Source organism: Gopherus flavomarginatus, chromosome 21, assembly GCF_025201925.1.
Source record: "Gopherus flavomarginatus isolate rGopFla2 chromosome 21, rGopFla2.mat.asm, whole genome shotgun sequence".
Taxonomy (NCBI): domain Eukaryota; kingdom Metazoa; phylum Chordata; order Testudines; family Testudinidae; genus Gopherus; species Gopherus flavomarginatus.
The window spans coordinates 8,461,603-8,484,859 of record NC_066637.1 but is presented as its reverse complement, the minus strand read 5'-3'; the positions used below and the strand labels follow the sequence as shown (position 1 = coordinate 8,484,859).

At 47.0% G+C, this 23,257-nt stretch overlaps 1 protein-coding gene across 1 annotated transcript in view; it reads left to right on the top strand.

The window, feature by feature from the left end:
- TTLL10 (tubulin tyrosine ligase like 10) overlaps positions 1–22,156 on the top strand; it is a 46,418-nt gene extending 24,262 nt beyond the window's left edge. Inside the window, exons 7-12 of the mRNA XM_050931898.1 lie at positions 292–463; positions 5,905–6,076; positions 10,234–10,374; positions 12,247–12,363; positions 19,999–20,092; positions 21,006–22,156. Coding sequence (XP_050787855.1) covers positions 292–463; positions 5,905–6,076; positions 10,234–10,374; positions 12,247–12,363; positions 19,999–20,092; positions 21,006–21,808 — 1,499 coding nt within the window. The 3' untranslated portion in view covers positions 21,809–22,156. The remainder of the gene's footprint in view (positions 1–291; positions 464–5,904; positions 6,077–10,233; positions 10,375–12,246; positions 12,364–19,998; positions 20,093–21,005) is intronic.
- Positions 22,157–23,257: the final 1,101 nt, after the last annotated feature.

Here is a 23,257-nt window from a genome sequence, read left to right as displayed (position 1 = left end):
ACCTCAAAGTAGCTAATGTATCTTGGCACTGAGCTACCATGGTAGAGCTGAGACCAACTGGCAAAACCCAGCTCTAGTTCTTAAATGACACCAAAGCTTGGGAATGTGCAGATCTTATGTTAACCTGAGGCCCTTCTTTATTTGCGTGATATTATATTTAAATACATATTCAAACGAGCATGTTTCATCGCCCATTCATTCAGCATGTTGGTGTCTCAGGATAACATGCTATAGGGAATGTACAGTATCCATAACTATGCTGTAATCTAATAGACTCTTTCTTGTCTGCAGACAAACAGATTTGGATCTGCAAACCCACCTGCTCCAATCAAGGGAGAGGAATTTTCCTGCTTAAAAATCAAGCAGGTGTCAACTCGCTTCAGGCCAAGCTCCAGAGCATCGAGGAAGATCCTTTGTACAAGAAGGTGCCATACAAAGCTCCTCAGGCCAGAATAGTGCAAAGGTAGAGAATGCAGCAGACGGGCACTCCATTGCATCCATTTGCAGTCCAGCTATTGCTGGTGACAAAGGAGAAGAAGGGTGTTCCCATGATGTTGGTTCAGAACTACAAGCTGAAAGAGCTGGGTTCCCCTCCTGAATCTTTCACAGACATGCTCTGTCAGCTTGGGTATATTGCTTTGCTTCACGTCACTTCTCTTGGCCAAATCCAGAGCCCCTTGCTCATTTCCCGCTCAGACCTTTGTAAGTGAAACTCCCTCTGACTTCAGCTTGGAAACTGAAAAAGAACTGGGTCTGGCACTCTCCGCCCCTGTGTCCAGTCCCCTGAAGGTTAATGTTTCTGAGAGCATCTGTCTGAGCACAGACATGTTTGAGATCACCTCTATGGGCCTGATCCAGTGCTCCAAGAATTCAGTGGAAAGGTGCCAGCTGACCTCCATGGGCACTCAGTCAGACCTTAATGACTTGAATTCATTCATAACTGCTTGATGGCTCACACCTTCTCTTCTCAGTGGCCTAGGACTCACTATGCTTTGTGGGTAGAGGGCTATTTCTCAGCTGAGCCTGTTTCAACACCTTTATGTCTGACATTTGGAGATCGATCATCACCATCAAACAGGCGATTTGAGATGATCTCTATCTGACAATATAAGAATCACTTCCAAAGGCCAAATGCTATAGCTTCATACATGACAAAAGCCTTGTATAGAGCCATTTGAATGAGGTATTATCCCAGCTTGTTACACCATGCCAAGATTTCACACACCATACAGCTGCAGCATCTGTGCTACCCATTCTATGCCTCCTATATATCTGTTGTAGTCAGCCTGGGTAGCTGTGAGCTTCTTGACCTCAAACAGGAACTGCTATTGTAGATACTCATGGCCGGTAGTCAAAAGAGACACGTGCTTTCTTTGTAAGAACTTCACAGCAGCTAACTATATTTTTTAAGCCGAAGCCCAGAGAGTCTCTGGCTACCAAATGTTATTGCTGTTTCCTTCTGATATCTCTGCAAGTGTCATACTCCAGGGCACTGCGATAACACCATACAGCTTTCTTTTGTCTAGCATCTCTCTTATCAGCTGCATCCCAGAATGCTTTGCAGAACTGACTTACACAGCCGTGGCAGAAGGAGAGTGAAGTTAGACTAGCAGAAGCAAGGGGGAAAGATTTCAGCTGAGATTTGAAAAGCGATGGCAAGCTGATGAGGTGGACAGGTGCAAGAAGGAATACATAGCAGGAGCTGTGGAGGGGCAAGCTCTTCCCAGGTCTCTGTGTAAGGACATAAGGAATAAGGACGTGAATAAAGAGAGCCCAGTCCACTAACTGCCCACATGCAAACAGCAGCCACCATTCAGCAAGGTGTGAGTTAGATTTCAAACTGTCAGTACAGTGAATCCCATACAAGAGGCCCTTCCTTAGTAATCTCCCATTCTAAGGCACGGCTCCAAACTGTCCCCAGGAATAAAGGGGGGGGGGTGTTTCAAAAGGACTCAGCATTGGCTTAGCACCTATGTTCCCACAGAAGTCAACGGGAGTCATTTTAATAGGAGCAGAAACAAAGCCAACCCTGAGAGCCTGTGAAAATCCACACCCATAATACACAACTCAGCCCCCACTTTATTAGACACATCCGTATCCAACCTTGAGTGGTCCCTTGAGTGGTCACATAAGATAAGGTTCATTCCATTTTGCTGGTAGTGCTCAAGAATTATTATTATTATTATTAATTATTTGTATTACCATAGTTCTCATGAGTCTTGACCCTGGACTCCATTGTGCTAGGCACAGTAAGAACACAGAACAAAATATGATCCCTGCCACAAAGAATCCAGAATGGGCATATGCCCAGATAAGAGTTCTCCACTGCATTATCTTTCTACTGACTCACCCTGTGTCCTTCGGCTCACGAAGCTGCTCTCAGTTCCCCATCTTTGAAATAAGGATAGGAAATACTCAGCTCCCAAGTGAGAGCTGGGTCGATTAATTCATTGATTTTTCTAAAGTGCCTTGAGCTTTGTGAATGAGATGAATTATAGAGGTGCAAAGTATTGTCATTGTTTGTATAATGAGCTGCAAGTCACAGACACCCCTCTTGGCTTTCATGGGACAGCCTGGATTCTAAGTGGTTGTTTGGTTCAGTAATCTTGAAGCTAGGCTTCCAGGGCACTTCAGGCATCCCAACGACCAGTACTACATTATCATGACATAATATAGTGTGATCAAGGTGTGACATGCGATATACTAAGGGCATAAAAAATTTATCCTAATGTGACATTAGCGTGTTCCATCATGGTGCTGTTTGCATCATCCCGCCATGCCACTGTTTCACAACTCAAACATTCTGATATTACAGCTTAGCAACTTTATCCCAGAAAGTCGAGAACACAAAACTCCAACCTTCCCAGCCAACTCAAGCAATTAGTCCATTTTATCTTTGTCAGACTATTATGATAAATCTTTCTATAAGGGAAGTATTAGCCAGCCTAGTTGGGATGGACAGGAGAGGGCAAGTCTGAACTGCCAGCCCTTTCGTGGTAGGACAGGCATGTGTATGTAGTAGCTGGCACATAGAAGCAGAGGAATTGATAGCCTGGATCAAACCCAAGGTCCATTTGTCCGGTATCCTGTTTCCAACAGTGACCAATATCACATGATTCAGAGGAAGCTGTAAGAACAATTCTATGATTCTATGATTCTAACCATAAAGTAGCACATGGGGGGTAATCTACCCCCCACATTAGGTCTCATCCTCGTAGACTTTAAGGCTAGAAGGGACCACCATGATCATCTAGTCTGACCTCCTGGACATCTCAGATCACAGAACCTCACCCATCCTCTCCTGTAACAGACCTATGACTTCTGGTTCCTTTACTGAAGTCGTCAAATCTTGATTTAAAGACTTCAAGTTACAGAGAACCCACTATTTCAATCTCTTTCAAACCATTGCCCAATGCTGCAGAGAAAGGTCCTTTGCCAACCTGACCTGAGGGAAAATTCTTTCCCAACCCCAAATCCTGATCTCCAATAGCGAGAGACTGGCTTAAGAATGCGGTTTATCATCCAGTCCAAAAATAATGTTAGTTTTAACTGTTAGAACTCTGGGTATCCTTGTTATCCACGTATATGTCCACTCCCCTTTGGTGAGAAGGGACGGCGTAGTGTTCCTAAATGATATCACTCCATCGATGGCCGTGTGTGATGGGTTCTTTGTATACAAATGCAAACTCTGCATACTCTCCAGTAAATATTAGTCACTCTTTAATTCCCTCCCACTCTACAAATGTGGCATAAGCTTTTATTCCTTTAGTGTTCAAATGCTCAGCTTCTCTTCCTGCCATTTCACTTTGCATCCTAACAGTGCCCTCTGCTGTCAGTGTCCACAAAAAAATGTTGGTTTAGACCATAAGATGAATGGGTTTGTTTTATCACGTGTAATGAGACTATAGAGTTTTTAAACCAACTAGAAAACTCAGCATGAACTGGAGAGCTGTGCTGCCAGTGGGGAGGGGGAGAGTGAGCTGATTTATCTGGACGTGTCAAGAAATTTAATCTTTCACTTTCTATATTCTGCAATGTGTCCCTTGTTTTCAGGCAGGCAGAAAAGAAACTCTCCAGTATGACAAGCTGCCCAAAATTCCCCTTCTGGGAACTGCCCCAAGTCCTACAGCAGAAGGGGCGGGGGTCTAGCCTGTTATTCTGGCTATATTAATTCCACTGAGCAGCTGATTCAGTGGTCTGTCCTGAATATAAGTCATAGATTTCATGGCCAGAAGGGACAATTGTCTAGTCTGCCCTCCTCTATAGCACAAGCCATAGAACTTCTCCAAAAGAATGCCTAGAGAAGATAATATAGAAAAAAATCCCAGCTTGATTTAAAAATTCCAGCAATGCTGAATCCATCACAACCTTTGATGAATTGTTCCAACAGTTAATTATTCTCACTGTTAAATATGTATGTCTTATTTCCAGTTTAAATCTGACTAGCTTCAGCTTCCAGCCATTGGACCTTTCTCTGCTAGACGGAAGAGCCCATTATTAAATATTTGTTCCCCATGTAGCTATTTATAGACTGCAATCAAGTCACCCTGTAACTTTCTTCTCTGTTAAGCTAAAAAGACTGAGCTTTTGGAGTCTATCACTATAAGGCAGATTTTCTAGTCCTTTAATCATTCTCGGGGTTCTTCTCTGAACCCTGTCCAATGGGAATTAGACATGTAAATACTTTATTGAATCTGGGCCTTAGTTTTCAATGGGACAGCATCTCTCAGGATTTGTCCCAGGGTAGCTATAATGTTACTGTACCTTAGTTATTTGAGTAACTCAGTGAGAGCTAGAGTTTGTAGCAGCACAGCCACTTCCATGGTGGGACTGAATTGTGACATCGCTATCAACAGATATTAATGTCAATAAAAGCCATCAGAGCTTGGGGACACGAATAGGATGAGAATTGATTTGTTGTCTGTTATGGAAAATGACTTTCTATAATTGCCCCCATCACTTTTTTAACCAACCTGCTCTATTTACAAGTTAAGAGATGGGTGTTTTTCTAACTGCCTACCTCGCAAATGCAACTTCACAGCTAAAAGTATAGAGGAGAGGGATTCTTCCTAGCTCAAACCTGGTCAGCCTATTTGACAGGCCTGTTGATGACACACGAGCTAGAAAAGAATCCATGTCACTCGCACTGTGGCAGCTCAACACAGTTGAGAGATGCTAAAGTGCTAATATATTGTAGTGAGTAAAGTCAGCGGCTGCGATATGACCCTGAATGCACACACAAGCCATAGATCTGATGAGTGGAATGATGCCGCTTTCACATGGTTGCTTTTCAGAGCAGAACTACATTTTAAGGGACAGAGAGAGAGAAGGTGGGTGAGGTAGTATGTTTTATAGAACCAACTTCTGTTGGTCGAAAGCTTGTCTCGCTCATCAATAGAAGTTCATCCGATCAAAGATATTACCTCACCCACCTTGTCTCTTAAATATCCTGGGGCTGACATGGCTACAACTACTCTGAATACTTTAAGGGCATTGTTGTTTACACACCGAGGGACCTGCATCTGCACTCATGACTCAAACCACTCTCCCATTTGACTTCACTGGGAGTTTTGCCTGAGCACAGATGACTGGATCGGGCCCAAATGCCAACAGAAGTGAGGGAAGGGAAATATAGGACAAGAACATAGCAGTTTAGTGGGTCGTTTGGTTTTGTTCGTCAGCTTTCAGCTTCTGTTAAACTTAATCTTTTTGGGTAGCCTCTCACTCCCATTGATCTAAAGCCGTACTTATGGAGTAAAGTGATCAGAGGCTGATCCTGTGTCAACTGAAATAAACGGCAATGCTCCTAGTGACTTCCAAGGGCACAGGCAAGAACTGTTAGCTCCCCATGCTACAGCCCTTCATGCTCTTTCTTGATGTCACATCTTGCACTCTCTCTGGCAGGTATATCCAAAAGCCTCTGCTCCTAGAGGGGAAGAAGTTTGATGTCCGTTCTTACCTCCTCATTGCCTGCACGGTGCCTTATGTATTATTTTTCGGCCATGGCTATGTCCGACTTACCTGCACCCACTACGATGCCACTTCCGATGACCTCACTGCTCATCTGACCAATCAGGTAAACTGAAACTAAATCCATCCATCCACCCTGTGTGATCTGATTGGATGGTGCCAGGAGGTCCCCTTTGTGCCCAGAGTCCGGTAAAATGATGGACTAGAGGTGTCACTATTAGCAAGTGGGAAGTTGATTTAGGTGCATGCTGGGAGGCAGTTCTGACAGAGACGGGACTCCCAAAAACAAGATGCGAGAGGCTGCCAATGTGGTTTATGCGTATGTGACCCTAGCACTTTGGCTGGTATGGGAGTGATTGGATCAGGATCACAAATGCATTATGGCCAAATGGACAGGGTACTGGATTTGGATTCTGTTCTCTGCCACTGATCTGCTGCGTGATCTTAGGTGAGACAGTTCTCCTCTCTGGGTCTCTTTTCCCTTAGTCTGTCTTGGGTATGTAGATCATAAGCTCTTTGGGACAGGGACAATATGTCCCTTGCCCTATATGGGGCCTTGGTCGCTGGTGCTACCATAATTCAAATATATAATAATCATGCAGCATGCAAAAGTGTCTTTAATAAAGCATGTCTCCGGTTAGCTCTTGGAATTAAACCTTGATCTTTGCCAGCTTTGCTACCTTCGAGTGAGATCCTTGCACTGGGCTCTGTTATCTGCCAAACGTCCATCTCACCCTCTCTCCTGCTAGTAACAACCCCTAAGAGGGGCAGAAGCTTCCTGTGAATGGAGAGGCAGAGGGATAGGAGGGGGAACAAGGCAAGCTATTGAGACTCTCATGAGAGGGGAGGAATTGGATCCAGGCTGTGAAGGGGCATCCTGGTAGGTCCTACGGCCATTCCTATGGCATTTCGATAGCAGGCTCGCCCACTTTGGTTCTTGCAGGAGTTTTATTGTTATTGCAGAAGGGTAGCTCAGAACACGGATTATAGCCACTTTCTGCAATATACGCTATTATCAACTTGTTTTCCTGGAACAGAGTTGTTTGCTCAACTCGAGGGCTGTGCACAGGGGATTTCAAGTGCTCAGGTGAGACCCTCTGGCACAACTGACATCAAACAAGGGACAGCTGTTTATTAGCAGAGCATAAATTACCTAGAAACCTGTCGGGAAGAGGGGGGAAGGTAACTCACCTGAGCAGCTGGCAACATGTAGGACTTTTTTTCAAATGACACGTGATCCCGTCCGTGTTGTCCTGCCTCCCGCACGCCAGGAAGCCAGCCATTTTTTCTCTTATATGTTGCAAATGTCAAGCAGAACCATTTTCCACAGAGCACCTCTACGAAAACTCCCTGCAGCTGGATAACAAGGTAGCTTGCCCCTCTTGCTGCAGTGAACTTTGCTTTGCTAAACACCAGCCCTGTTTGTGGTTAAATGCACAATCAGATGACACAGAAAGTGTAGAATCAAAGCTTTGTTCCAAATGTATTTATCTGTAAATCTACACAGAGCCTATGACGAATTTGGCATCTGGTTTCAATGATGAATTAATTATTATTATTATTGTATGTGTTGCTGTGTTACCCTAGCACCTAGGAGCCCCAATCATGGACAGGACCCCACTGTGCCAGGAGCTGTAAAACTCAGAACAAAAAGCTAGTCCCTCCCTCAAAGAGTTTACAGTCTATGTCTGGGCCAAATTCATATCTGATTTTGGTCCACTGAAGTACATGAACCAACGTCAGCACGTTTGATCCACTTTGTTTGCAGATGGACTCAAACCAAAATCCTGACTCATGTTCGAAATTCTGGCCCAGATCCCTGTTTTGCGGCTGGTGCCTGTCTTAGTTTTGCATTCTACCTTCATCTAATCCCAGCTAAGGACACATCGGGGGGAGCCGAGGGCTTGCACTGAGGACAAACACTCCCTTTCTTCCACTCCACCTCATCAATACACCCCTGCCAGCCATTCAGTGGCTTTCCGTCCCAGGAGTCAGGCAACAGCGCGGGGCTGATCTTGTTTCCTAAGCAAGCACGAGAGAATCTGAAACTGGATCATGACACCTTGCAAGCAAAGCTGCTGTTGTGGCTGTTTCCATCGCCAACCCTGTTTTTTTTTAAGAGCTTTGCCGTGTTTTATAAACCATCTGTTAAAGGTTCTCTCAGCCCAAATCAAATTTGTAGTTATTGGGCCAGACCCTTGGCTGGTGTAAATCCGTGCACCTCATTGAAATGAATGGAGCTCCATTGATTTACACCAACTGAGGCTTTGTCCCATTCTTTTTTACAAACTTGTCTTTTTCCTTTGACAAGATGAAGTTTGTTCTGTCCTTGTGAGAAGCTGCTGCAGGCGCTCAGCACCTCACAGGATCAGGCCCTCTGTTTTCAGGGGGCACAAGCTGGCAGGCACCAGTCTGCACTTATTTTATGAGGACAGGTGGGTGTGGAAGACAAAGGACCCCTCTGCTGACACGTCATGGGGATCGACAAGTGCTAGGCCTCATTTGCCTCTTGCCCTGCCCAGGGGACAGTGGATTAAGCTGAAACCAGGGTGAGATGCGTGGCAGACAGCTCCACTAATCAGAAGTTTTGCAGCTTAGCAGCGATTACATGGCAGATAAGTTTGCAATCCTGCCCAGCTGTTGCATAAGGAGAGGGGATTTATCTCTCACTGGCCGATGCAAACACCTAGGGCTTGATAAGGCTCCACCTTACCCAAGGATTAATGAGACAGCGGAATTGAGACTCCCTCTCCCTGGTTTCCTCTGGAGATACACATGTGCATATTTCCCAGCGCTTCCTCGCCAGCAGAGAGAGAGAGATGCTCTCCGGAAGTGGGTTTATTCCTGGTCATGTGGAGGAGAGTTACACTGGGCCAGGAGCATGGTGAGCTGCGGGCTAGGTGCTCACAAAGAGAAATGTCTTTTTAAAACGAACACTGCTGCTGCTGCTTTAACACAGTTGCTGAGTGATGGGGTCTACTGTAAGCATGCATCACAGGCTGCCTGCCCCTCAGCTGGTATCGTCTAGACAGCAGCCGGGGGACGGGAAGGAAAAGGATAATATAGCGCAGGGGAGTATGGGACTCCCAGGCCCAGGGTCTGATTCTCAGTGACTCCATTCCAGGACTTGGGGAGGGGGGTTAATGTAGTTTAAGCCACCTTTGGATCATTCACTCTATTCTGGGGCCATACAGGGGCCTGCCCCCCAGGAGGCTGTTTCTCGTGGTTCAGCATGGGTCCCCAGGAAGCTGAGAATAGCATCAGTACAGAGCCATGTTCCCAGCAGGCCTCCAATCCAACCCTTAGGCCCGGCGCTGCAAGCAGGGCTGGGGTAGAGCATTGGGAGGGCTGGGGAGAGGCTTGTGCAGCGAGTGTTCTCGGAGCTGTTTATGCCCACTCCAAGCAGCATCACTGGGCCTTAATGCAACTGAGAATCAGGCCTCTTGACTCTGTTCCCAGCTCCGTCACTCACTCACTGTGTCTCCTTGGCCAAGTCACATCACCTCCAGGCTGGGAAGCAAATGGACTTTCAGGTTTGGCTATGTGGCGCTTTCTAGCAGGTCCTCTCTGCACTGTGACTGCTAGGTGGGACACAGGGTGTGCTCAGACTGTCTTCGTGTCCACACTGCACCCCTGGTTCTGATTGCATTCTGGCTGCCTGAAACTTATGCATCAAGGGATCGATCCTTCGAGGCACTGAGCACCCTTAATGCCCACTGACTTCAATGGACATTGAGGGCACTCAGCACCTCACAGGAAGACTTAGTAACATCCTGCAGGATCAAGATCTAGACTTCAGGTCTCATCTCAACCAACCCATATTTCCCTGGGTGTCAGCGAACTCACTCGTCTTAACAATTCAAGGGAACGACCTGCATCCTGACCCCCAAGAGGCCAATGGGAATTACGGGTACTCAGCACCTTCCTGAGCAGGGTCCCAAAGCAAAACAAGTCTGGATCATCCTGCCAGGAGTTCTGACATGGGAGCCAGAACCCTAAAGCCGTCCAAGCTAAACCCTCTGAGCAAGGGTGCTTGGAAAGAACAGACTGCCCACAAATCCCAGCCCATAGCTTTCCTTCTGCAGTGCTGACTTGGGTCCACTTGTTGTCCCATCTCTTGGGCCAGATGGCAACTCAGAATATGGCTTGAATCTGGTTCCTTTACAACCATTCCACTCTTCCCCTTCCCATTCCTCACGACAGGGAAGGGGAAATCTTAACTCACCATCCCTTTGCTTTCTCCATCCCCCCTTTCCCCTCCAGTACATGCAGAAGAAAAACCCCCTGTACAGTCAGCTGAAGGAGGAGACGGTGTGGCGGATGGAGCGCTTTAACAGCTACGTTAATGATAAATTCAGGCAAGCCAAGGGCCTCCCCAAGGACTGGGTCTTCACCATGTTCACTGTGAGTGTTCGGGGAGCCCGAGTGCATACGCGGCGTTAATTAGGATTCCTGGAACAGGAGGGAGGGCAAATCTGCTTGCTCCTCAGGTGCCCGAGGGGAAACAGAGGTGCATCAAGTGAGGAGAAGGTATTGGCAGCACCATAGTAACCATTTACCAGCAGATGCTGAATGCGGCAGCATTTTACTGTTAAAAACCACCCTAAAAATATGCATCAGAAACGACTGGAGTCTTTCGACTTGTTCGTGTCAATGTAGATTTTATTTTTAGATCACACTTTGAGGTGATGTGTCATGAAAGAGGGTGATGGGCAGCAATTACCTGGAGGAGTGCTCTAGTGTTACCCAGGCTTTCAATCCAGTGCCATGGTACTACCATGACAAGTCAAGGGGCAACGACGAGATGTGCAGATTGACAGGACTCAAGCCGAAGTGTGACTACACTTTTGAAGGCCTTTGTATAAGTCTGTTCATTTATAGCCGGATCCCTTCACATACACGCTGTTCTTGCAGTGGGACTCATAGACTCAGACTTTAAGGTCAGAAGGGACCATTATGATCTTCTAGTCTGACCTCCTGCACAATGCAGGCCATAGAATCTCACCCACCCACTCCTGTAACAAACCCCTGACCTATGTCTGAGCTATTGAAGTCCTCAACTTGTGGTTTAAAGACTTCAAGGTGCAGAGAATCCTCCAGATTATGGCTGGATAACCCCTCCTGTCATGAAGAGTGGAGCAGACCTAAAAGGCTTGATTTCCACCCCGCACTCCCATCTTGCACAGTCCAAGAGGGGAAGGAAGTTAGGGACGGAGTGCCTGGGGCCATTGGCATGATCCGAATGGTGCAATAAGGTTCCACGCAGCTTGAAACATACGCTGTGGATGGAAATGAAGGGAGCAAAGCTCAGAAAGGACAAGGGCTGTTAAGCTTTGTTGTGGTTCCGCTGCTGTTTAGAACAACACCCAAAGGAAATTAAATGCTAAAAACATTAAGAAACCATTAGGCTTTTCACCCAAAACCTTAGGGAACCAGCTAGGAAGCAACTCGGGCTAAGTTTGCCAAACGTTCACTGCCGTTCTGAAACCTTTCCACCAGCCTGGCCTCGAGTTATTGGACAGAAACCATAAAACACAATCATTTCAACTCAAAACCAAGCAAAACCTGGCAGCAGCTTCTCCGTTTTGCCCTACGTTTTTGGCTTCTTGAACACAAAACTCAGGGAGTCTGTGACTCGTCAATTGCCACATTTGCCCCCAAGTCTGGTTGTCACTTTTAAAAGAGTAAATGAAGAAGTATTTCCAGGAAGTTGGTAAACACTCATTCTGAGTGAGGAGCCAGGCTCAGTTCCATCATGCAGGCAGTGTGATAGCACCATGGAGTAGTAGGTTCAAAAGCAGCCCCCAAAGAGGAAGTCAGAGAGATGGGTGAAGGTCGCATATTATCCGGTAAGCAGTATTTGGCCTCAAGCTTCCAACCAGAGAAGGAGCACAGGGGGTGGCTGTCTGCTTGAAGAAGGGAAGGCTTGTGCGGAAATGTTGTTCACAAGCCAACAGGGTCTGGGGGTCTTATGATCTCAGCTGGAATGGCTCCAGGGCTCACCTAATATAAGAAAATCCACATTGGAGATAGTGGGATATTTTCTCTGGAAATAACACTTAGATGGGAAAATCCTGCCCTGAGATGTGGATTTTGTGCCCCATTTCACATGTGATTTGGCTCTCAAATCCCCTCACTTAAAAAACCTGGGAAACAGTCTTTATAGAGACAGGGAAGGGGAAAGTTTGCTGGGCCGGTTGGCTACGTTGTGACTAAGATGCTGTGCTCCTGTGTGTTTGGACTGACCTTAAGATGCTGTTATTGTGTGTATTGCAGAAGAGAATGCAGCAAATCATGATGCAGTGCTTCCTGGCTGTCAAGTCCAAGCTGGAATGTAAACTGGGCTACTTTGATCTCATTGGCTGTGATTTCTTGATTGACGAAGACTTTAAGGTATTTAGCAAAATCTTGTTCCCTTTATGCATGCAGCCACTTCTGAGGAGGAAGAAGCCAAATGTTTAACAGCGCATAGCAACCCTTCCATAAAAGTTTAGGGTGGGAAGTGAATACTTTATCCAGTTAAAACTGTGATTGGCAGGAATGTGGATTTAATAGAGAAAAATAACATGGAATCTTTAGTGACCAGAAGCTCCCGGTCTCAATTTTACATCATCTCTGAAAGATGGCGGGCTCGATACTCAGCTTGTATAAATCAATTCATCTGCCTTGCCTTCGAAGGAGCTATCCTGATTTATGCCAGCTGAGTATCTAGATTCGAAACTCCAACAACACAGAGACCCTTTCAAGGCTATCCTGGAGAACTGGCTCGTTTTCTGATCAGCAAATCACCAGCAGAACTTTCTAGGTGTTCCTTGTAGGTTTACCATCCATGTACTGATCCATCCCAACACAACTTAGCTGGTGAGAACTGATAGATCACAGAATAAAGTGGTAAATTGGGAAGTACAGAGAAAGAAAGAAAGAAAGAAAGAAAGAAAGAAAGAAGAGAGGGGAAGGGGCTGGCTATAACCATCACATTGCCTCAAAGCATTAAAGTCCTATAAAACCACCTGGCCTGGACACAACAGAAAGCCATCTGGTTCACTTTGCTTTTGTAGACCTGTTGCTAACACAGAAGCTAACTCAAACATATTCCAGCAAACCCTACTACAGAATGGCAGTCATGTATGCAGCACAGGGCACAGTGCCCACACAATTGTTTCCTTTGTGCAGGAAATCAATGGCAAGAGAGAGTTAATGGCAAAGACATAGAAACAGGCACATCTCAAATTTCGGTGGCAATTGTCTTTTTGCAATGTTGGCATGCAAAGCCCTGGCTGCGTAAACCTGAAATAGAAAGGGAGATCCAATATCACTCTTGTCTGGCAATCCCTCTGTGGTTAATTAAAAGCGTTAGCTCCGCTTCAGTGCAAACATGGCCCCTGGAGACTATTACGTCTCTATGTATTTTGTATATGGACAGATAAACAGATCAATTACTTTAGAATGGTTTGATCTATAACCGTGGGGGGGATTTCAGTGCTGAGAAACTGGAGACCCAGCAGTGGTGAGCGAGTTTGGACGTCTGTTAAAGTGGGTAAAGGGCGTAAAGAAGGAATTTATGTCTGTATTTGTTTATTGCAGGCACTTCCTTGTTCTCTTGTCCTGTAGGGAGACAATGAACCTGATTCTCTGTTCACATACACCACTATCAATTAGAAAAAGCTTCCCTGAAGTTAGTGGAAGTACCTGAGGGTAGAACTGGTAGAAGAGAGAGGAGACTCAGGCCCAGTGCCTTTAGCCCAGTGGTAACGTCTGTATGAATACCATGATTGCTGGGGTGATTGTGTAGTTCCTGGCTGGACTTCCTGTTGTGTAGGAATCTGTACCCATAACACACAATGGGCCTGGTTCTCCCCTTCACCATACACCAATGACTTCAGTGGAGTCTGATTTACATCAGAGTAAATGAGATGCATGAATGTGCTGTGTTCTGCACCAGAGCAGGGGCTCCCCTTCTAAAGGGGCGCAGCTGTGATGTTCATGTTTCTCAGTCCTCAAAAGCCCACGTGGAAGGGCATGGCTATAAAACAGGGTGGAGGGACAGGCTGGGTGGCTGCAGGGCTTTATAGTGGCAGGCATCGCTTTTGAGTTCTGTTATGTCTTCAGCTCTGGTCCAGGATGAAAGGAATTGAAAGACGTTGCCATCTGATGGATTTCCAGTGGCCTAGATGATACAAACCTTGCAGGGTGGGGGTGTCTTTAGGGCAGTGCAGCATGTCCCCTTGGTTGTCAGTCTAAGCCGGGAAACCGAGGGCTGACTGGGTCACATGGCTGGAGCTCTTCTCTCACACCTGGAACTCCCTCCAGAATGAGGAACGTAAGTGGGACGGGGGAAGCTTGCATCAACAATGCTTGTGCTGGAGATGTGCTTTAGGTACAGGTGGTCTCCTCCAGAGCTGTGCATCCAGCACCAAACTCACATACACACAGTCAAAGGAGTGAATTGACAGGAGGGAAAGTGCTGGTAGAAAGGCTAATTTGAACTTTTTCCCATCCACACCCTTCCTTCCTCCTTGTTCCAAATGTCTAGACACCCCTGAATCACTCCCCAAGGGGGCTCCAGGGTCCCGCATTTGCCTTGCGCAGTCTTGGAAAGGCATTTCTGTCCCAGAGCATGGACTGCAGCACACTGGTTCCAGCATGCATGCAAACAGGGCCTGTGGAAAGGATCCACAACCTCTCTGCAGCACTGACCACAATTGTCTCAGCTGCAAGGAGGAGGGCATGGTGGTGGGGGGAGAGAGGATTGCATCAGCTGGGCAGAAGGGTCGCTCTCCTCAAGGGCAGCTAGGAGGACAGGCCTGTGGATCTTTTAGTAGCAATAAAGGGATTCAGCCATGGGAGAGCAGACTCCAGCTTTGCCTGCCAATTTGTGAAAGCCAAACACGTTGGGGATGCAGGAAATCACCCCTGCTGTGAACAGATGCAATTCCATTCATTTCAATGGCACTGCTGCCCACTGGCTCCTGAGATCGTTGAGGCCCTGGAGTGGTGCGACAGAGAGAGAGATGGTTCCAGGCCAATTTCAGGAGCTCAGGATAAAACCTGCTTTACCGCTTCCATCTTGGGTGCGGGGGAGAATCTGTCAGCTAACTTGGTGACCTTTGGCAGCACTAATTGGTTCCCTTGTGGGGAGCTCAAGAGAGACTGAAGGCCCCTCTCACTACTCCAGTGTGCTCAGGATTTCAGCCTCATCCACACTGTAACTTGAGACCAGGCCTCTGTAGAATTATTATTAATTGGCTGCAGTGTGGTGATCATGGATCAGGACCCCATCACAGCTAGGTGCTGTACAATCATGGGCCAAAAAGATAGTCCCTGCCCCACAGGGCTCTGGGCTTGGGACCAGACTCAGCACCGGCCCTGCAAAGCTGCTTCTGAGCTGGGGATTCACATGCAAAATAAGCGTAGATCTCTGCCCCCTCCGCCAGCCCCCCAAAGGGGTGAAGGAGTTTGTATCTGAGGTTGCAGCTGTAGTCAGTATCTTCTTAATTAGAAGATTTAGTTATGGAGGCTAAATCTTGTAAATGTTACTTTCCTGGAAAGAACGCACGCTCCAAGGTAATCCACACAGATCATTCTGTGTGTGTTTGTGTGTATAAGCACATGCATTCCCCCCACCCCCCTCAAGGTGTATGCATTGATGGAACCATATCTACTCAACAACTAGTTTCAAAGGTAACACAAGAGATAACACATAACAAGCTGTGGGGGGAGCGGGGAGGCAAGAGCAGCAGAATAACCACTACCCACTGTAGCTTTTATAAGGGCTGCCTTTCATTGACAAAGCCGCGGGCTAAAAGACATAACATGGCAGGAGTCATACATACCACGGGAAAACTAAACTGCCCTAGGGAGAGTAAATGGCATCACCCAACAGGTATGCCCTGCAGAGACTAGAGAACAGGACTGGAGGAAAACAGTGTGGAAACACAGATTCCTCTTTTATGTCCAGAGAGTAAAAAAGGTAATTTAGTTATTTTATTTTTAAGCATGACCTTTGTTTGGTGTTGGGATTTTGCTTCTTCTGCAGTTCATAGTATTAAATCGTTAGCACTTAAACAGCTTTTTAGATCTTCAAGGCACTGTACCAACATTAACTAATGAATCTTCACAACACCCTTCCTAAGCAGGTAAGTTGCAGCATTCCTATTTTGTATATAAGGAAACAGACACAGAAATCAGAAAGTTAAACAAAAACATCCCCCTCCTGCCCCCAGCACCCATCCAGGCACCAAAATAAATACTCAGATTTTCAAACAAGCTGAGTACAGTGGGTACTAGGCCCTTTTGAAAATCTCACCGGAGTTGCCCCAGGGGAGCTGTTGGGGGCCGAGTATGTCTAAACAGCTGACCCTTGTTTAGGTGGCTAAATGCAAGCTGAACTTTTTTGAAAATGTGTCCCAGAGAGGCCAAGGGTCTGGAGGCCCCTGAAAATGCAGCTAGGAGTCTAATGGGATTCTCAAGAGCACCTAGTGCGAGCTCACATAGATTTCAATGGGAATAGGGTGACCAGATAGCAACTGTGAAAAAACGAGACAGGAGGTGGGGGTAATAGGCTCCTATATAAGAATAAGTCCCCCAAAATGGAACTGTCCTTATAAAAACGGGACATCTGGTGACCCTAAATGGGAATGAGGCACCTAACTTGCTTAAGCAGCAAAGAATCCTGTGGCACCTTATAGACTAACAGACGTTTTGGAGCATGAGCTTTCGTGGGTGAATATCCACTTCTTCAGATGCTAACTTTAACTTGCTTAGGTGCATTTGAAAACCCCACTAGGAACCTATTTATATCTTTAGGTACCTAAATCCCTTTGAAAAACTGGCCCTAAATGCGTTGTCCAGAGCCACAAAGAAAATCAGTTTCAGAGAGTCTCAGAAGCTCATGGATTCTGGCCAGGCACTCGGGTCCCACCTGGTTTTTCCTCTGAACAAGCTAAGATAAGGCACCGTTAGAACAAAACAAAAGGAGATAATGCAGCTTTCACGCCAGCTCTTTGGATCTCAAAGGACTTAAAGCAATGGGACAAATAACTGTGGCCTGGTTTGGAGCTCACTGGCGCTGGCGTAAAGCAGGCGTAATTCCATTGAAGTCAATAGAGTGACACCTGGGGTTAGTGAGAACAAACCCATGTATATCATATGTTGCGATTAGGTGTATCAAACGCAGCCATTATTATATACCCAGTAATAAATTCCATGTGGTCTTGAATATTAGAGTCCCCTGGGAGATGGGCTGCTAAGTAAGACACCAGCACTGTCCCCTATTATTTTCAGACACTCCAAAGAAATCCTTACTTTCCACTTGGCCAGCTGCTACAATTAAGCAGCGCACAAAGGACCATGCCATTTATGGGACGTCACTTTTCGAGGTTGAAATTCTGGGGGAAAGAATCAAACTCTCACCCAAACCTGCATTTTTCTGAGCCCCAAAGATCAGCCCCCTGAGGCAGTAGGAATGGTGGCTGCAGAAGGAACACAGAATCAGGACCATTGGTAGCGGTTAGCTGCAAAGTAACATGGGACAGATTCTAGCCACAGGTGCTCAGATGCTGCAATGATGAGAGCTGTATAAGAACCAAACAGAACAGAAAAAAAAATTTAAGTAATTGATAATAAAAGGTCATTTGTCAAATGCTGACTGTATCCAGTGCTATTTAAAGAATGAAAGGGCATGTGCCCAGCCTCGAGGAGCTTGCAGTTTACCCATCCCCCTTCATAGGTTAGAAAGTGAGAAGAGGAAGGATGGCCCAGTGGTTATGGGCACAGGAACCCAGGGTTCAATTCACTGATCTGTAGAGGCAGGGGCGGCTCTGTGTTTTTTGCAGCCCCAAGCATGGCAGGCAGGTGGCTTTTGGCGGCGCGCCTGCAGGACATCTACTGGGCATTCGGATTCAGTAGCGTGCCTGCGGGAGGTCTGCTGGTCATGCGGATTCAGTGGCGTGCCTGCGGGAGGTCCGCTGGTCATTTGGATTCAGTGGCGTGCCTGCGGGAGGTCCGCTGGTCATGCGGATTCAGTGGCGTGCCTGCAGGAGGTCCGCTGGTCATGCGGATTCAGTGGCGTGCCTGCGGGAGGTCCGCTGGTCATGCGGATTCAGTGGCGTGCCTGCGGGAGGTCCGCTGGTCATTCGGATTCAGTGGCGTGCCTGCGGGAGGTCCGCTGGTCATGCGGATTCAGTGGCGTGCCTGCGGGAGGTCTGCTGGTCATGCGGATTCAGTGGCGTGCCTGCTGGAGGTCTGCTGGTCATTCGGATTCAGTGGCGTGCCTCCGGGAGGTCTGCTGGTCATGCAGATTCAGTGGCGTGCCTGCGGGAGGTCCGCTGGTCATGCGGATTCAGTGGCGCGCCTGCGGGAGGTCCGCAGGTCATGAGGATTAGGCGGCACGCCTGCGGGAGGTCTGCCGGTGCAGCGCCATTGGCATTCCTGCCGCCGAATTGCCGTCGAAGCCCCAGGACCGGCAGACCTCCCAAAGGCGTGCCGCCGAAAGCTGCCTGCCTGTCGCCCTCACAGGCTGAGAACGACTGACCTATACTGATGGAGGCCGTATAAGAGTGGTAGCATGGAGAGCTTTGTTCCTTCTGTTTGTCTGTTTCGCTTGAAAGCATGAAAGGGAAACAAAGCACTAATCCAGACATTTGTAAAGGTTCATCTGTCAGGACAAAATGTTCTGATTTTGTGTTGGGGGTGCTGAGCAAAGTTGTCAAAAATGGGGAAAAAATATTTGCAAGAAGCTATCCATGGAGTTTAGGTGCCCTCTAGTGGTACCGGTAAAACGTTTCCATTTCAGTGAGAGCTGCCCTCGCTTTCATTTCTACTCTTCTGAAGGAGACAATCCACATTTCAAAGCCCTTTTTGTATCTTTTCATTTCCCTAAACAAACTCAGAATTCAGAGTTTTATTTTTCCTCTCAGTAAAAGAAGGGGAGAGGTGAAGGGAAAATTACTGCACCAACCCAGCCTAATTCAAGTGATTTATTTCTAGGGGAGAAGGCAGGAACATTTGTTGAGAAAGACACGCTGGCTGCTTCCAATGATGCGCTCTTTCTCCACAGCATTTCAACATCAGAGCACTAGTCAGTCTTAGGACAATTATGTGCATCAGCCCCCTTTTCTGCCTCCCTGCAAACGGCTGAATGCTCTGAATCTCCCAGCAAGTTCTCAGCGTGAGTTGGAGAACCTGTGCTGGACACAGAGGCTGAATAGAGGGGTTTTGCTCACTGGGCTTAAAATTTGTTGGGGTTTTAATGGAACCCATAGTTGCTTCATTTTGTACAGCTTTGTGTGAGTGTTTGCTCTGGTTTCATCACTGCTGTGTCTCACTTGCACTCTCGGATTTGAAAGAGCCTGACAATTCAAAGGAAACCAAGTTGAATTTAACCCAGACATGCAAAGTCAATGTTTCACGTGGTTTCCAGCTGAAACCAAAACTTGGCCCTAGTTGTGCTCAGAATTCAAGCCGTGGAATTAAGGCCCTGGGTTCATTTGAAACCAGGCCCTCATGGTCCTTAATCTTGATCTCAACCTCACTTGGAATCAGGCTTGTACAATTTTGCCACAGGTTCATTCCAAACTCACTTGACAGATGTTTTGGAAGGACTATATAAAAAAGACATAGGTAAATATACACATGTATATGTAGATAGTTAATATAAAGAGCACAAAAGAATACATAGCATTGTTCCTGACTTAGTAGGCTCAATAAAGCTGGTGTTGTTAAGCCCTGCAAATGGCTACCTCTTAACAACAGATGCACGAATTTCAGCAAACCTCACACTTGTCTGTTTTTTAATGAAACCACAAGCTTGGTGAATGTCACCTGACTGCAGGGCTCATTATGAAAGTTTTGCACAGCGCTAGTCAGATCACAGACTGGAGATGTGGTTAGCCTCTTGCTTATGTTTTGGCCTGTGTTGGCTTGATTTCACGCTGCCTGTTCTCACATTCATGAATCAGCACCGGCGCAAACTGGGGGGGGGGAATAAATGTAGCTTTCGGGTTCTTGTCTATGCTCATCTCTTTTTAGGTCTGGCTCCTGGAGATGAATGCAAACCCTGCGTTGCACACCAACTGTGCAGCGCTGCAGGACATCATCCCCACCGTAGTCAATGGGACTCTGGGTAAGTAAAGAGCCCTGCAATCCATGTCTCAGCTTCCCCAATGCGCTCCATGAGACATGCCCACCTGCAGCAAAGGCACAACAACAGGTTTGGGGCATTATACAGAATAGGAGTGAAGTCAGGTTCTGTTTGCATAAGGGTTTTCATGGATCTCAAGCTCTGGATGGGGTCTAATGCCCATTGCAATCAATGGACAGACCTGCTGGCAAAACTGGCTTGGGCCCCTTTGTGCACTAAGGCTGGGACTCTCAAAAGCACTTGTGATACTTAGTGCTACTGACTTTCAGTGGGACTTGTGCTTTTGAAAATCCTACTCTAACCGAGACTGCTTAGGATTGTTACTGTTTGTAGCCACCTGCTCATTCAGGGCAGAACATGTGTCTGAAGATGTTTTCTCTTATGCAAAATGTGTGGGCTGCATTTTTATAAACAGCCCTTCAAATTGTACTCGACGTTCCTGCAAGTGCAGCTTTCACATGCACGTTCTTTTGCAGGCACAGGGATTAGCAACATGCATGCACAGTCTATCCGACTTGGGCGTTTATCTGGCCCCTGTTAGCATAGTCTCTTTAATGTATTTATCCTCTCAGCAGCCCTGTAAGGTAGGGCAATGCCATTGTCCCCATCTTACCCACGGGGAACTGAGGCACAGAGGGACTTGTGAGTTGCACAAGAGGTTGATGATAGACGTGAAATGTACGTATCTTTGTGCAAGATGGTTTAATAATGTCCTGACTGTGTTTCCTTTCATAGCTATGACTGTTGTGTGTAGCGGTTGTTATGCTGGGGTATTTAGTCATATCCTGACTGTGTGTCCTTTCGGTGACTTAGCTGTGCTTTGTGTGCTGTGCAGTATAGTTTGGTGTGTGTGTAGAGGTGTTTAGCCATGTCATGATCATGTCTTCTGTCACAGATTTGGCTCTTGAGATTTTCAACAAGAGCTTGAAAGGTCAGAGGATTTTACCTTTGCGGACACAGTGCCATTTTGTGCTGCTCCATAACGGGAGTACGTCCGAAGCTGGACTGAGATCCTCAAAGACCAGGAACGCCCTGGGTATCGCTAGGAACCAAAAGTCATTGACAGAAAGCACCAGCCACCTTGCTCGGCATCCTCTCAAAGCGGCAGAGAAGCCTCCAAAGAAACCAAGTGACTCTGGAGAAAACACCAACTCCCCTCCTCAGAAGGTTTCCCAGAGAACTGTCTTAACTATGCCACAGGTGCAGATCACTGACATACACAGCATCTACGCCTGCCATCCTTTCAACCCCACAGCCCGAAGCGGCCAGGTGAGCAGTACGTGCAGCCAGTACATTATCAGGCCTCTGACATTCTCAGCAGAAGGTAGCATGGCAAAGCATAGCACAGACGATGGCTCAGAGAAGGACATGGCCAGCACTATCGTTCCCACAGCTGCTGCTTCGAAAGAGACTGCCTATGGCGTGTGGTTACAGCAGACCTTCGGGATTAAATCTCCCACATCCACTAAAGAAGACCCGGCCTTCATCAGCTCCCAGATGGTCTTTCTGCACCTCCAGTCCAAGGTCTCAGGTAGCTCACCTTGCTTGGGAAGCCACTCCAAGTCGCTCTACCAACCCCTGACGCACCCCACAGCTAAGGAAACACCATCAACCAGTGACAGCAAAGCAGTAGCTGTATCCCAGGGTGCCAGGCCGCCTCCAGATGATCAGAAAAAGGTGTCCCATCGCGGGTCTTAGACTGAGATCGCTGTGTGTTGAATACATGATGCTTTCCCATAAGGAACATAAAAAAACCTCAAATCATTCTATATATCTGTGACGTATCTAAGCATTTTTTGAAAACAGTCACTGATTTTTAAAAGCTGTTTTGTTATCATTTTAAAAGAGAGAGAGAGATGATTGTGCAATACACTGACTACTGATCACCAATGTAACACCCCCCCCCCCATAATCAATATGGTTCCCTCCCCTCCTCCTGCACACAGCATCATCCTATAAATCCATGGAATGAGACTGAAACCACAGAGTGTGATGTCCTCTTCCAGAGTGTTTCTTTTCATGGCAGCTGCGCAGACTCAGTTATACCCATGTATGCCATTGTGTGTCCTGTGCAATTATGTATGTAATGTGCACTCCTAATCATGTATTATTCCAGATATATGTGCACGTCTTCTTGTTTATGCACCAGGCACTCATGTTCTAGGGATCTATTATTCACAATTCTATTAGCTTGATCGTATAGAGCCGTGGTTCTCAACCTATTTACCGTTATGGACCACGTATGCCGCTCTCTCTCTATTAAGTCAGGCCACATCAACATAATATTTATAGTACCTGCATGGCCCTGAGGCTGTCACATGGGCTGCAGTTATGTGCTGTTTGGGCCACAAGTGGCCCACAGGCTGCGGGTTGAGAACCTCTGGTATAGAGGTCTGGTGTCCCTAGACTCTGTTTGCCAGAAGCTGGGAATGGGTGACAGGGGATGGATCACTGGATGTTTACCTGCTCTGTTCATTCCCTCCGGGGCACCTGGCATTGGCCACTGTTGGAAGACAGGCTACTGGGCTAGATGGACCTTTGGTCTGACCCAGTGTGGCTGTTTTTATGTTCTTCTGTCAGTTAAGCTAGTGAGATTCCCCAGACCTCTCTTGCATGGTCTGCAGAGAGCTGGTTAATGGCATAATACTTTCTATAGTGGTACATTCCACTTCCACCTGGGATGAATTATTCCCTCCCATCCTGCTTTTGTTCTGCCGCCTCTCCCCCACTTACAAGGAGCCACCCTCTTTTCTGGACACCACACTATGGCAGGGAACCAGGCACAGGTCCTCCAGCTCTGACCACTCAGCGGTGTGGTCTTTTCCATGCCTTTCTTTGCTCTGCAGAAGGGTCAGCGGGAGGTCCCCATGCTACAAACTAGTCCCAAGTGAGTCACCTTCATGATGCTTGGACCATAGCGGCTCAAAGGCAGGATTCCCGACCAGCATTACCGTTTGTACCGAAACACAAGTGGGCTTTTGTGTGAAATCCTGCCTGTAGGCATTTAATAATCATACTTAAATAGCATCGTATCAACGAACAGAGCCGCACAACGCCCTTTCCCCCCACATGCGCTTCCCATGCAGTAAGCCCCCATTTTATAGAGAGGAAAACTAAGGCCCCAGGAGTCAAAGTGCCTGGCCCAGA